Genomic DNA, 15,528 nt, shown 5'->3' with positions numbered 1-15,528 from the left:
CGTGCGAGCTAGTGCGTCTAGTCCCCACCACGTTCTCATCAAACCTCCACTAGCTGGTGCGTCTAGTCCTCACCACGTTCTTTTTCATTTTCTCTAGCTGCACATACCAGTTGTTGCATCCAAAAGCTACTGTCTCTGTAGTTTTTTCACGCATTTTCCCAGGATAAAACCGTGAAGCACAAGAGATCACCTCACACTTTCAGAACCTCCAAAAACATACACAATTCCACGTAATCAAGAAACCTGATGAATATATAGACACAAAAAATAGGATCATGATGATATTGATACACATCAGCTAATTTCAATGTCTGTTTCAAAATGGACAAGCTGCAAACTGACATCTACTGGCAACTATGCACATATCCGGTTTCGCTTGTATGTACTTTCACAAACTGATGCTTCATTTTTTTCAATGACCATTGATCTGTAAGAGAACACAAACTAAGAAGAATTAGTACCAGAAAATTGAATGTGACGTCAGATGCACCTTAATTGTTAAAAAAAACTCAAATGGATACATGTTTCACAATGAAGGCCAGGACTATGATCAGTTAAAAATCTTCAATACTAGATCCAATTGGGATATATTCCGACAAATATTTATTGGAAAGCAACATAGTTTTTATTGTGATAAGTGTATTACACTATACTGCATTAGGGGTGATTCTAAACCTCCATCAGTTTCAGCAACAACATAATGGAACCAGAACTGCAACTTACCTGCACCTGAAAAGAAACTCAGTAATCTAATAACTACAACTTAGTGCATGGCACGCTGTAGCTTACCTACAACAGAAAAGATATTAGGTGATATGAAAACCTACAACATATTTAGATCCACAACCCTAGGAACGTGCAAGTAACACACAAATCACCCTAGAAACAATATCCTAACATTGGAACCGAAATTGCAACTTACATAAACCCAAAAAGCAACTAGGTCATAAGGTAACTACAACTTAGTGCATGACAAACTACAAAACATCAAATGCACCCAAAAAGCAACTATGTAATTTGGGAACTACAACTTAGTGCATGATAAAATACAACTTATCAAATGCGCTGGAAAAGCAACTACATAATTTGGAAATTACAAGTTAGTGCATGACAAACTGCAATTCATCAAATGCGCCTGAAAAGCAACTATGTAATTTGGGAACTACAACTTAGTGCATGACAAACTGCATCTCATCAAATGCGCTCGAAAAGCAACTATGTAATTTGGAAACTACAACTTAGTGCATGATAAAATGCAACTCATCAAAGAAGCAACTTACCATACGTTAGTTGTTCCTCCTAACATCTGAATTGCTCCTAGTGATCTCTTAGCTGCCTTTTGCTAACATCTAAGTTGTTGTTTGAATTACTGGAAAATGTTTGGACAGTTTAGGAAGTTGTTGCTGGAGTTCCAAGACTAATGCTGGTTTTATTGGGGAGTTGTTGTACTATATGTCTAAGTTGCTCCACGTGATGGCTGAATTGGCACAAGTATTGTCTAAGTTGCACCCGCACGTATGGGATCATAGAATATGTAAATAAGCGAAATAAGTATAGAAAACAAGTACCTAACTAACACCACCTAAGCAACTTAATTAATTGATCATACAGATGATTGCATGGTCAGAGGGTAAAAAGGAAGACAAACCAATTCTGAGTATACAACTTAATAAGGAAAAGTAAGTAACTAAATTAGATGAAAAAAACAACTTAATCACATTAAACAAGGTGAAACACAGAAACCCAAGCCCCCCTTGATATACAAAGGGTATATGGAAAATCAACTTAATGACAGACGATTAGTAACCTAACTAAATGTTATAAGCAACTTAAACCTGTGGATGGCTGATTGGACAAACACAATCACAAACCTCATGGTTGAATGTGAACAACTTAATAAAAATAGCAAGTAACATAACAAAAAAGGATAAGCAACTTGAACATGATGGGACACTAACTTCATATGCAAGACATCCCTTGAGACTCTTCAAACTGAACATAGAGTCCATCATACACGAGGGCACAAATTAGCATAATGAAAAAACAACTCAGTCTTCATGTGAAGCAACTATACTACATGCAAAATCGACTTCAGAAATACAAAAACATATGAATTCACATTATGTGTAAGATGCTTAGCACACCTGTGCTATCTCACCAGATCAGCAACTTACCATTCAGCGATCAACTTAGCAACAACCTATAGACAACTTCACATTAGCAACTGAACGATACGGGACATGCGGCTCGGATAGAGCCGAAAAACACCACCCAAGATCTTACAAGGTAGATGCACACGACACTCTTGCAGCAACTTAGTGGCTAGGTATACATGCAAAATTCAGGAAAGACACCACCCAACTATATGGCAAAATGCATGTAGAAATTCAATGAAACCCATGGTACCCAAACTGGATACGCCACTGCAACTTAGCAATAGTAGGTATACAACTTGGTACATCGGATAAAAACAACTTATCATCTTCAACATGTAACTTTGCTTGTTCAGCTACAACCCAATTGGTAAATGGATGCAACTTGTTGCTGGTGGTGTCTTAGTTGCAAATGCGCAACCACCGACGAATTGCATTTGGTACACACTATAGTTGTTACCACTTCTCGAAATAAGTTTTTTCCCTATGGTGTAGAGGTAAGAATTCACAGATGGGCTATGCAACTTAGCATCACTCTATATACAACTTGGCAATAGTGAGTAGACAATTCAGTACATGTGTGAAGAAGCAATTTACTGTATACAAACACGACTTAGTCGCGTAAAGCAGTCTTCATCCGCTAGACTAGTGGTACATGCAAATTACACTTTAGTCATTGCCCTACAGATCAAACCAAACTTACTAACTTGTGGTGAGTAACTTGAATGAATAGGTAAAGCAACCTAGGCTAAGATGCATGATCAACTTAATTAAATGGTAGAAACAATTTTAGAATATTGACAAGACAACTTAATTGAGGAAAACGAGAGGATATAACAGAACAACTCCATTGCATTCATGGATGTGTGAAAAAACAAACTTAAGTATCAGTATGCAAGTTATACTAATATGTCTAATCAACTTAATTAAGTGGCATAAGAAACTTATTTATGTGGGTGAATCAATTTAATTCTGAAGTTGTGCAAGTTATGCAACATAACCATTATGGTGGAGAAAGGGTTTCCATCGCGACTTAACTTAGTACCAGTGTACCAGTCATACAAAAATTAGCATCAATATATCTTGGAAAATTTCACTATTGTAAAAAATAAGTGTCTAGTGTTAAGAAATTGTTTGGTCCAACACTGAAGTTGCTTGTCAAAAGTAACTGTAATATCTAACAGTATCAGCAACTTAACATTGATTAGTGGACAACTTAACAATGAACAATACGCAACCTTACACTCAAGTTAGGCAAGAGTGAACCAACTTAATTAAGGGTATGAGCAACTTATCAGTTCCATAAATGCATAGGCAAAAACACCATCCTACATCCATGGATATTCCCAGAGACAAACTTAGTATGGACATCATACAACTTTAACCATTCCAGCTACAACCTAGTTCGAACTTCATCTAACAAACTGGACATAATATCTGAATCTACCTCAGCTAGATTACTTTTTATTTTTCACTTTATGCCTAAAAGCACCTAAAATTGAACACATTGACATTGCAATTTGAAAAAAAAATGCACGTTGCACATTGAAATGTTGCACACAAAAAGAAACCAGCTAGCACATATCGGCAAGGATTCAGGTAGCAGCACTACATATCGCTTGCGTGCGTGCAAAAGATTCAGCTAGCTGCACACCATTGACCAAATTAGCTAGTAGCAAACCTGCAGGTGGCCGCACGCCGCCGTGTCATGGCCACGACCAGGACTAGCAGCAGGAGCAGCCTGACTGGGGCTTGGCCCCTCTTCCACGGCCAGGACCAACAGCAGGAGAAGCCTAGCTTTGGCGCGGTCTGGCTCGGCCATGACCACGACCGGCAATAGGAGAAGAGGAATACCGGCAGCTCCGATGGGCTGCGGAGGTGGTCGGCGTTGGTCTGGCGGACCTCTTCGGGACGCCTAGATGCCGGGTCGACACTGTCCTGCTGGACCTCCGTGGCACGAGCAACCGCGGCGGCCTAGGCGAGTGGAGGTGGTCGGCGTCTCACCGGCGCCGCAGCTGTTGCGCGCCGCGAACACGCGGTGCTCCAGGAGGACCCCCATGCGGACGCCGTACTCCAGGAGGTCGAGGACGCGGCTGCATACCGCGGGGCAGTGACGGATCTGGCCAGCCAGCCATGACCGAAGACAACGCAAGCACAGAGCACACAAATTGGAATCCCGAGCACCCCACCTTCGCACGTGGGTTGCTCACCGCCGTCGAGCATCCCGCCCTCACTCATGCGGTCACTCTCCATAGGTAGTGCGCTGATTTCGCCTCGAAGAACCCTAGCGAGAGATCGAATTTTGGAGACGGGGAGGGGAACGGAGATGGATAGCGAGAGAACCACAGGGCAAGGGCACGTGGGCCGGTCGGAACGACTCTCCTGTTCAACGTTGATCCCACCGACTGGGACTCAATCTGACGGTTAGGAAACGATGGCTCGATGGAACAAACCAGCCACCGAGCACTTTTTAGCGTTTGGGAATAATAAAGGAGCTAAGGTTTCTGCCAAAAAGTTTCGTCAACGCTTTTTTTTGGACCGTTTTGCCCTCCCACCAATTTACATACTACTGCATCTGCCATGAAGGTACCGGTTCGTCGACTGAGCACTCTGCGTCCCTGCCCCTTCCCTCTTCCCCGCAGTGTTTTGGGGTGATGGGCGCGCGTGGACCGCGACCAGTTCGGAGGATGTGAGGAACCGGCCACAGGTGAAGCTGGCGGCGAGCGAGAGGAGCCTGCGGCGGGGAGAACCGGCCGCGCGCTGACGTGCTGTGCCGGTTGCTGGGAGGAGGGCGGCGACATCGAGCAGATCGGACGATACGAGGAACCGGCCGCACGTGAAGCTGGCGTGGTGTGGGGAGCCTGCTGCGGGCAGATCCGGCAGCGTGCTGACGTGATATACCGGGTGCGGGGAGCAGGAAAGAGACAGCAAGCAGTTCGGAGCATACGGGGAACCAGCCGCCACAGGTGAAGCTGGCGGCGTGGGAGCCTGATGCGGGCAGATCCGGCAGCGTGCTGACGTGCTGTGCCGGCCGCGCGCGGGTTGATCAACGCGTTGGTGAGCTTATCTATTGGAGCAACAGCGCATCGCGTGGTCTTTGGGAGATAAATCGTGGTCTATCTACACTGAACTGATGGTGCTGAACTTCTTTTCTGAATTTTTGTTCCTCCCTACAGTCGAAACTACGGGAGACTAACTGCAATGGTGCGAAGCTGCTCGCGGCCAGCTTCTTGTACGTAGAATTCGAATTAACATTGTGGTTGCCTCATGGCCCCGACAACCGAGTCCATCATGGACGCGCTCTGCTTGCCGATAGGCGTGCGGGGCGCTGAGCAGCTCGAGGACGCATGGGCGGTGTAGATGCACGAGGCGGCAATGGTGTGCAGGTTATCTAGGCACCTCTATGCTAGGAAGCTACACCCCGACGCTCGATCAAGCTGCATGGGCACTACTATGTCAGACGCGAATTTCATCCATTAATTTTCCTGCTCATAAATTTGTTTACAGAAAACCAAATCCTTCCATCTGCTCGCTCGCCACATGTTACTCAGTACGATGTTTGTGGTTTTGCAACAAAAACATTATGTTCTAGAAGCCGTTGTTGTTGGATGGAAATGTTTGTTTTTTCTGTCCATGATCATAGTTAGTCGCTGCATGACATGAACGATGGCATTTTGAAAGCAAACCTCCTGTCGGAACACAAAAAAAAAGTTCGTTCTGCTGAAAATATGTCTGCGAACATTAAATGTCTATACATGCGAAATAAGTAGACCCTCAAAAAACAAAGGAATGACTAGATTTTGTTCTAATCTAAAGATCGAAAATTTAATAGTCTGACAGGCAAATGACTGTGCAAATCAAATTATACATGCATTATGAAATATTTATTGAAAATTAACCATATCATCTCATAACCATATTAGATTTTTTGTTCATCCCGATGCAACGTCCACCAAACCGCATAATACTGCACGATGACATATCTTACCGGTTCGTTTAGTTCTTTTAGAAATCGGATGACTTTCCCCGGTTGTTTTGTGCCCCTCGGGCCATGATGGGCCACGAGCTGTGCTGCTGGCCCAGCTCCGCATCCCACTCATGGTAACGATTAGCGTATCTATATTAGTACCACCTCGCTTTTGCATGTGGAATTTGACCAGTTTATATACACACATTTTTTGGATGTCAACAAGCCAAAGCAACAAGTGTAAGATCTAAAGATCAATAGGAGCAAAAGACTCGGATGGCTCAGATGGGAATGGAGATTAACGGGAGATTAACGAGAAAGGAAATATTATACTCCCTCCGGTTCATATTAATGGACTATAATATGGATGTATCTAGACATATTTTAGTTCTAGATACATCCATATTGAAGTCAATTAATATGAATCGGAGGGAGTACTAGAGCAAATTATCAGACCGGAAACAGATCACGGAGAAGAGACTGGGCTTGCGGCGGCTGGCCGGAGTCATATTAACCGACCGTGGGGTTGGGAGAGGAGCGAGGCAGGGATATGGACTCCATCCGATGGACACCCTTCAGCGAGCGGAAGCAGAGGAGATATAATCGGCGTGGGGGCGGACGAGGGCGCATGGGTGCAGCGGTGGTCGCCGCCGCTATAGGTTGGCGTCCGCGCGGAGGAGGCCGAGACGGAGGTCAATGCGCGCGGCGGGAGAGGCGATTTGCGGAGCAGGCTTCAAAATCCACGAGGGTTTCCGTCTTTCCCATCTGCGTGGTGCGTGCACTCATGTCATCTTGGCTTCGATCGGTTACGTGGTGCCTTGGGCCACATAGTGTGAATTCACGGTTGGGGCTGGCCTCTATTTTTTCATTTACAAAATTAATTCCAAAAAAAAATTAGAAAACGGAAAGATAGAATGGAAGGATATAAGTTTTATTTTTATAAATCATAAAAATAGGAAGATTTATAAAACTATAAAGTATAAACACAATTTTAGATAGAATAAATAATAAATAAAAGAGGAAGGTATCAACCAGAAAATATTGATTCTTAGGAAAACTATACCAACACGGTGATCCCTCAGAATCAAAAAAATTACAATTAATTGCAGACCGATGAGGTGATCCCTCACGATTAAAAAATTACAGAGCAAAGTCAATTAATTGTATATATTTTAGAACATATAAATCAAGGCATTAGCGTGATTAAGCTCGATAAGATAGTTCAACATGACCATGTATAAGAGAGATGTGTTTCTGATGATTATTTTAAATTTCATAATATAAATGGTTCTAAATACATGGGCTAGACATGTGGTCTACCCGTAGCAACGCACGGGTATTGTCCTAGTCTATACCTAATAATAAAGGAGCTAAGGTTTCTGCCAAAAAGTTTCGTCAACACTTTTTTTGGACGATTTTGCCCTCCCACCAAAATACATAATACATTAAATTGTCATTATACCGTTTCACAACTTTGGGCGTATCTTCGCCCGCGACCTGAGCTGAGAAGGCAGGGAGCGCGAGGCTTGTCAGCCAGATCGGGGATGGTGCGGGGGCCGCGATGGCAATGATGTTCACATCGTTTGAATCCCCGAACAGAAGAGAGGAGGATGGAAGCGTCCACCACGCCGGCGGTGAGATGCACCAGGAATCCGGCCTCGCTGCGGCTTCCTCGCTACGTCCACTCTGCGGGCCTCGACGACGTTGAGGTGACCCAGGAGTCGGCCTCGCGGCGGTCGTCCTCCGCGTGCGCTGAATCCATGGGTCGAGGCGGAGGTGGCCTTCCTCGGCCGCCGCATACGCCAGTGCGAACCAGCCGCTCGCCTTCTTCGGCGACGCGCTCCTGGCGACAGCGCCAGCTTCTGAAGGTAAGCGGCGACCGTGCAGCAGCCGGAGGTCGGGGGTGATGCGTTGATGACTTCCTTAAAAGCTTGTGCGCCTTCTTGATGTAGTGTTTGTCCGGCGATGAGCTTTCCCTGGCCTGGTGGCACATCTGAGGAGGCCCTGCCGGCATGCGGCAGCCGCGGAATGAATGGGGATTATTTGGCTAGATCGATGGACCTACTTTTTGGTCAATCGTTAGCTTTTTTTTTGGTCCATCGTTTAGCTTGGAAGTCAGCGGCATACATGGGCCGTTGTTGTCTCTTCCGTCCGTTGACAAGCACTGCGCGATCGCTCCTGCTGGCCCATGTATAAAATGGGCCAATGCACCAGCATATTGAGGAACCGATCGGTTCTTTTCGTACGGAGTAGTATAATTCGTTCGGTACAAAGCACCTTTTCGTTGGTAGAATTGTACCACCTCGCTCCGTCGGACAGAATTTTACCTATTCATATGCATGAAGTTCGAATGAATCAGCAAGCTGCCTCATCAGAAATAAATAAAATAAGCAGAAGCCTATCCCGACGAGAGAAAGCGCCATGAGCTGGCCAGTGCAAGCGCCCGTTCTAAATACCTGTCCCAAATTGAAAGAGCCCCAAAGAGGGTATTGGACCCATGGCCGCTCTGCACGTCGTACTGGTCACCGGCGACATCCTCAACGAGTCGCCGGCACAACAACCCCTAAGTGTTGCCCTCGCAGCCGACCGCCATTGCCGACAAAGATGCCCCGCCGATGCCATGAAGAACCAAGTAAGCATTTTCCTTGGACATTGTGACCAAATAGTTTCGAATACTTGGCCAAAAGTTTATGTTTCTTTCCCGATGCATCGCACGGGCACTTTTGCTAGTAGTATATAATAGATAGATAGATATATTATGAATCAAATGGAGGGACAATTAAATGGCAGAACTTTGTGACAAACATAAAGATAAATTGAAGAGTTCCCTTCTATCTTCAAATATGTTAACGGAAGTATTGTGCACGTGATATTCTCATGTATGATTTCAGTACAATGCAATAACCGACTGATTTCCTTGATTTGGCATGATGCATGGAAGTCTCGTATGCAAACATCACATACGTCCAATGTCATTGCATCAGTAATTTCTTACTTGTGTAAAACGACGCGACACTTGTAGGGACTTCGGCTAATGCAGTGTTTTATAATTGCACGTCACATGATATCTTATTGGTAACTTTTTCGTGACGAACCAAGTCATTTACTTGTCAACCCTGGAAACAGACGTGGAAAGCACGATTAATAAGATCCAACAAAACTAGTACCCTTGTCATGGGAAGGGAGTTTTTGACACGTGCATCTTTTGGTGAAAGGATGACACTTAGAATAAACAACATAAAATAATTATTCAGTATTACCATCATGACAAATGTAATACTCATGGCATTTAGTAGTATACGTCGGCATACAAAGCAGAGATCATAGCCACCCCCCGCCGAACCCACCGCCTAGGCTCTTAGCTACCCTATAGAAGATAACAATGGTAGTCGCCAGCCTCCCGGGTCGCCTCTCAGATGACACCAGACCCCCTCCCCCCGCCGCCTAACAAGCCCCTCTTTGCCGCCCCCACCTTGCCACCGCTAGTTGGCGGCGATGGGGTGTCCACAATAAAGCCATTCTCTTGGCCTTTTTGCCTCTTTTCTTGGCCCCAACGATTTCTGCTGCCACTGCCATGTACAACCTCTATCCATGAACGTTGGACTGGAATGGGAGGATGGATCCTTTTGTGGCCAAGGTGTACCTCCCATGCCAGGTTCCTAGCACCAATCGGGCGACTCGTCAGTTTCACATGGGCTTCTTCAGCAAGGCACACACACTGCAAGTCGGTCAAGAGGCGTGCATGCTTGGATCTAAAAGCACCATATCGGCGTTTCTGGTAGACAGAGCAATGGGCTTGTTCGCCTAATCTACCTTTGCCACGGGAGTGTGGCCCGATGTGCCGCTATCATTGATGGAAAGTGACGATCCATGTTCCTATGGCTAGTGGCAACCCCCATTCACCTTGGGTCCGCCTTGGCAGCTTCATTGATGCGATTACCAAGGTGTTAATTGGGGATCATGGCACTATGGCAGTTGTGTTTGATGAAGACGGGCTCTGGTGGTTCCATCTCACATGCTCATGTAAAGTTTAATGCCAGTGAAAATTATAGAGGGTACTTGCAGCGGATCAGGAGAAGTAAGAGTGTCGGATGATCAACGTTTTGTATCAGTGTTCTCGATGAGTGGGGGCAATGATAATAGCAGACTTTGGTCTTGGCAGTCTGAGTTTGTGAGATGAAATCGCTAGATGTGACCATGGATTGTTGTACTTGGAAATGGTGGCTTTTTAGTCGTTGCCTCGAGTTTGGGCTTTCTCTAGGGTGAAAACCCATGATCTAACCATGCTGGTTAGACTGAATGACGATGGTGTTTGTGCATCATTACCTTCATTGAGGCATTGTTTGAAGAACCTTTTTGGGAGCCTAGGTGTTGTCACCACTGGTGTTGCTTTTTTTGCGAAAAGGCCTAAGGCCATATATTATCTAAAACTAGCCCTTACAAGAACATGTTTACATGAAAAAGTAATAAATCAGATGTCCTTGGAAAGTTCAGCACCATCTTCTTCCAGCATCCCTCGATGGCGCGCCATGGGCAAAGCTCGATGCCACCTCTAGGCCTCCGACGTAGCGAAGCTTGTGTTGGAGAAAGCTTGAAAAAACCAAGGCGCTTGTAGAAGCAGCGGCCGGGAAGTCGTCGACGTAGACTAGAAGATGATGACCAGCACGATCTCGAGAGATCATCCCCTCGGAGAAGCTAGCACCGAGAAGTGATGCGAGATAATCCCAACTCCGGCCAAACGGAGATGGGGGACACCAAACTCGCAAGTTCTCCGATGAAGCCATACCTTGCTGAGCTTCATCAAGCGGGAGACGGAACTTGGGGACACCAATACGTTGCGATATCATCCCCTCCACTGAACGCTGCCACCGTAGACAAAATATTATCATGCCAGGCCTAATGCCCGACGATCGACTACAAACTCCAGCTCGTCGACGCTCCTCCAGGGAAGAACACCGATCTGGGGTAGGGTGAAGGACCTTTATTCTCGTTGTCGCTGATGTTCCTTTTGCTAGAGTCTTTGATTTCTTCTTCTTCTTCTTAGTTGTGTGCATATTTAATATCTAGAATGTGTTGTTACATAGGCTAAGTGTAACTGATATTATATTGGTATTAATATGTTTTCTTTATATTAAAAAGGGGGATACAGGGCAAACCTGAGTCTTATGGCACGGTGTATTGGCTAGTGCAGCTTGTGATGATGAGTTGATGACGGCGCTTCACCGTTTTGAAAGTAAAAATAATAAATGGTTGAGTATTTGCATAATATCTATCGTATTTGCAAAAAAGAAACCATTCCCTCCCTTCATTACTGGAGTAATTTTTGGTCAATTAGAAATTGCCGGCTACATAGATACCAATGTTGTGTAGTGACTAGTGACCCAATAATTTTGTTCTCACTTTCTGCCTGGGTAGGTTTTGTGTCACACCAGCTAATAGCACCAAATTAGGCTCACATTATTGAGATCACCTTTTTAATCACTCACAATCACCTTTTCCATTTAGTATATTCACAAATACTTCCTGATCCTCCAATCCAGCGTGCGTCCCAAAACGCCCAATCCAATGGCCCACTCATCATTGACCACAAAAGGAAGCAGAAAAGGCAAAACAACACATTTCCATCCCAGAAGAGACCCTGCCGGTGCCGGCTGGGGCCGCTGATCATACTTGTCATCCTGGTCAAGCAAGGTAAGAGCATGTCTAACAGGCCCCTTATTTCTCTGCCCCGTATAACGCTATTTTTTCGCCCCGTATCCCAAAAGTGCGTCTTGCTCAACCATTCCGTCTAGCAGACCCCGTATTTGGCCCCGTATTTTTAAAAATTAAAACCCCGGGAAAATGAAACCATAGTTCTTCTTCATTGATCATACATTGGATCATACATATACATAGCGATCCTAGCTACTCGAGGATGATGTATGGCACGAAATCAACGATGGCGGCAGCCTCCTCCTCCGCCCGCGGCGGCGCCCTCCTCCTCCCGCCCGGCGGCGGCCTCCTTCGCCCGGAATTCAGCCACGGCGGCGACGGCCGCCGCCTCTTCCTCTCGCCTCCGCCCGCGCCTTCTCGGCGGCCTCCACCTCCGACTCGGCCAACGCCCGCAGTATGCCGCGTCCTCCCGCCGGCCTCCGCTTCCTCCTCGCCGGCCTCCGCTTCCTCCTCGCCTCCGCCTCCTCCGCCGCTGGTGCCGCCGATGCGCACATCCCATGCCGCCTCGCCGCGCGGTCACGCTCCCACTCGGCGCGCCACGCCTCGACCCGGCGCCGGCTCATAGGCTTGAGCGGCGGATCCCGTCGGTACCACCGCCCACCGGCCGCGAAGTCCCGGAGCTTCTCCGGCATGTAGTACGCGCCGGCGTACTTGCAGTGCCGCGCGACGGCTACCCGCGGCGGAGCGCTTGCACTTCAAGCGCCACGCGTCCCACCACGTTGTCCCGGCGAGCGGGATCGCTCGATCCGCTCGCCGGAGAGGCGCTCTGCGGCCGCGGGCGTCCATGCCGGAGCTGGGGTCGAATGCGGCGCGGGGAGAAAGTAATTGCTCGCCGGAGCAGGGTGGAGGCGGCGGCGGCGCACGGCGGAGCTAGGGTAGCGAGCGAGGGGTTAACCCCTCACTCGCACCTCGCGGCCGACATAAATAGTGGGCGGAGGGGCCGATTTCCTGGGCCCCGTATTCCGCCGAAACGGGGCGGCCCGAATACGGGGCCTGCTAGACGGCCCAAACCGCGCCTGCCCCGTATGTCGCCGGAATTTTACGGGGTGGGCGGGTTATAAGGGGCCTGTTAGACCTGCTCTAAGGTAACCACCTGTCCTCTCCTGTCCGCAAGCAACTTGGCAAGGCAAGTAAGCAAGTCATCATAGGCCACCAAACACATCACTTGGCCGGCCAATTTATCTATCTTGTACTTCCAAGAACTCATCAAGAAATTTGGTAGATAGATTAGACAGATCTTGGCCGCCTCCGCCTCCGCCTCCTCCTCCTGAGAATTCAGCGCCGGTTCAAGATGTCTGTCGAGCTGCTGACGAAATTTCTCACGTAAGTGGTTTCCTCCGACCTCTTTTGCCTGTAATTCTGGTTGAATTGGCCATGCCCCCGCTTGGTCGACTCGATCGCTGATCGTCTGTGCTGCAGGATTCTGTTCGGGTACGCCATGCCGGCGATGGAGTGCTTCAAGGCGATCGAACAGCGGACCGGCCGGACCGATCAGCTCCGGTTCTGGTGCCAGTATTGGTACTGATCCAGAAGCCCTTATCTAATTTTCATTCTTTCGTTTGCAATTGGTTAGTAATCGATAGAATCGAGGACGCCCGATTTCAGCAATTGGGATCGCATCACTTAATTGCTGAAATGCTTATCTGCTTTGACTTCGTAGCGTGGACTAACTGGCTAGAGATCTTGATCTGGAAGAGCTCAACTAACTTCAGCAACCTTGCAGGATCATACTGGTCATGCTGGTCATATTCGACGAAATCGCAGGAGCTCTGGTATCAAAGTAAAATCACCACTCAGGACTCATTGACTCATGAACTGTGGACGTCCTCTGCTCTTGTAAAAGAAGGATGACTTGTTGTTTACGAAAAAAACGGTTGTCTGACATACCATTTCGCTCCGATCACAGGATACCGATGTTCTACGAACTCAGGCTCGCCTTCCTCGTCTACCTGTGGTACCCCCAGACAAGGGTAGGTCACTGAGCTAGCTGCATAACTCTGACTCCGATGGTCTGCTGACTCATACATGTCTGAACAAACTATTGCTTGCTTATTGTGTGTGTGACTGTCGCCGTTGGACCAGGGAACTGACATCGTGTACGAGACCTTCGTGCGGCCGCTGGTGATGCAGTACGAGCCCAACATCGAGGAGAGGCTGCGGTACCTGCGGGCCAACGCCGGCGACCTCATCGTTTTCTACCTCAAGAACTTCACAGACAGGGGATACGAGATCTTCATTCGAATACTCGACTACGTCCGCTCGCAGGCGACCAGTGGATCAAAGACAAGGGTACGTCCCCTGAATACTTTTCTTCTGCCACTTTGGTCGCTACTGTATTCAGGTGTTTCATGTGGCGATGATTATGTTTCCGCTGATGCAGAGGTTCTTCTCGTTCCGAGGGGACCGAGCGGAGAGGCCGAGCTTCCTCGAAGATGACTACGTCCCCGGCGGCGATCGGAGGGGAGCTGCCAGGCAGCGGCGACCACGCGGTGGTCAGAGTTCGTCGTAGGAGGATAGAAATGCAAATAAGTACTCCATGTAGAAAAAAATTCTGAGGAAAAAATTAAGTTAGAATCGAACAAGGCGGATTGATTGTGGATATTTAGGTGATAGGTTTCCATGGAACTCCATGTCACGCTGATTATTAGTTTATTATACAGCATATAATTTGTTGTAATTATGTATTCTCTAATGTGATTAGTGTTAATGCTAGTTTTATATCAAACTAATTTGGAACATTTAGTGGGATCATTGTGTACGCATAAAATTATTTTACATGTGTTTTAGTCAACCTCCAATCTATCCTCGTATCATGGTCTTTCTCCTAACTGCAAAAGAGATCACATGGTTCAGATGATTCACTGAAACTTGAGGATTTCGAGTCACTGTGCATTGACTGTCCCGTTTGTTTCTATTTGCTGGGTAAAATGTATGAGTAACTGACAGACAACCTAGTGTACGCCCTTCTGATACTGACACTTATAAAGTAGCTGACAAATAATTCCCTCAAAAAAAGTAGCTGACAAATAACCTATTCTACTTCTGACACTAAGCAATAACATGTAGTGTTGTCGAGTTGTTCTTCTATTTCAGTGGCAACAGTTGTAGATGGTCTGTGATGTCAGGGTGGAGGAGTTCCGCTGATAGTTTTTTCCGTTTGAACTGTATGTGTCGCCAGGCCATGTCCAATGCAAGACACTTGTTTCGGCGGTCGAGCAGAAAAACAAAATGATATCCTGGTTTGCTGATCCCTTAGTCAACTGAAGCTAATTGGATGTAGGCTTCTTGTAAACAGTTTACTGAATTCGTTCCAAGATTTAACAAATGGCGTAATGCAATGAAGAATGAACGTGCTGAACAATAATAGAGCTTGCTGTAGCTTTGCCTCCAGCTACTGAATTTTGGTCCTAAGGTAATGTTTACAATGCTGGATGCCATGACAGACTGGGATCAACTGCAAAGCGAGCACCTCCGTTTTGAATTTTTCCTAATATTGTCCATGCATGAGATAAATAATAATGTCATCGCTGACATCTCATTTGTTTCTTGGATGTATGATGTATGACATAATGACTTTACAAAGTTCAAAGTTTTTGCATGAAGCTTTCAACTTTGCCACCTGAACTTTTATGCTTGCAATGATCATGGGTTTCAAGAATCCGTGGTATTGATGCTATTATAAGATGATTATATGTA

General features: G+C 46.6%; 1 protein-coding gene and 1 long non-coding RNA gene across 2 annotated transcripts; one reads left to right on the top strand and one right to left on the bottom strand.

Annotated features, from left to right (window-relative positions):
- Positions 1-231: 231 nt before the first annotated feature.
- LOC124675972 lies at positions 232-4,149 on the bottom strand. The gene is made up of 2 exons (XR_006993476.1): positions 724-4,149; positions 232-427 (listed from the first exon to the last, which is right to left on the bottom strand). It is a non-coding gene; the product is annotated as an uncharacterized LOC124675972 (long non-coding RNA).
- Positions 4,150-12,919: 8,770 nt separating this feature from the next.
- Positions 12,920-14,618, top strand: LOC124677094 (putative HVA22-like protein g). The gene is made up of 6 exons (XM_047213092.1): positions 12,920-13,155; positions 13,252-13,350; positions 13,556-13,612; positions 13,739-13,802; positions 13,915-14,121; positions 14,213-14,618. Exons 1-6 carry the CDS (start codon positions 13,124-13,126, stop codon positions 14,339-14,341), a joined length of 588 nt encoding a protein of 195 aa, XP_047069048.1. The 5' UTR covers positions 12,920-13,123; the 3' UTR covers positions 14,342-14,618.
- Positions 14,619-15,528: the final 910 nt, after the last annotated feature.

Source organism: Lolium rigidum, chromosome 7 (assembly GCF_022539505.1).
Source record: "Lolium rigidum isolate FL_2022 chromosome 7, APGP_CSIRO_Lrig_0.1, whole genome shotgun sequence".
NCBI classification, from domain to species: Eukaryota; Viridiplantae; Streptophyta; class Magnoliopsida; order Poales; family Poaceae; genus Lolium; species Lolium rigidum.
Note: the sequence above shows the minus strand (reverse complement) of the source record. Positions and strands in the feature narration are given on the sequence as shown.

What these genes read in the sequence shown, in the direction of transcription:
- LOC124677094 (XM_047213092.1), top strand. Translation starts at nt 13,124, where the DNA reads ATGTCTGTCGAGCTGCTGACGAAATTTCTCAC. An exon ending in CTGCTGACGAAATTTCTCAC is followed by an intron (nt 13,156 to 13,251) that starts GTAAGTGGTTTC and finishes TCTGTGCTGCAG; the next exon opens with GATTCTGTTCGGGTACGCCA. An exon ending in GCAGGAGCTCTGGTATCAAA is followed by an intron (nt 13,613 to 13,738) that starts GTAAAATCACCA and finishes CTCCGATCACAG; the next exon opens with GATACCGATGTTCTACGAAC.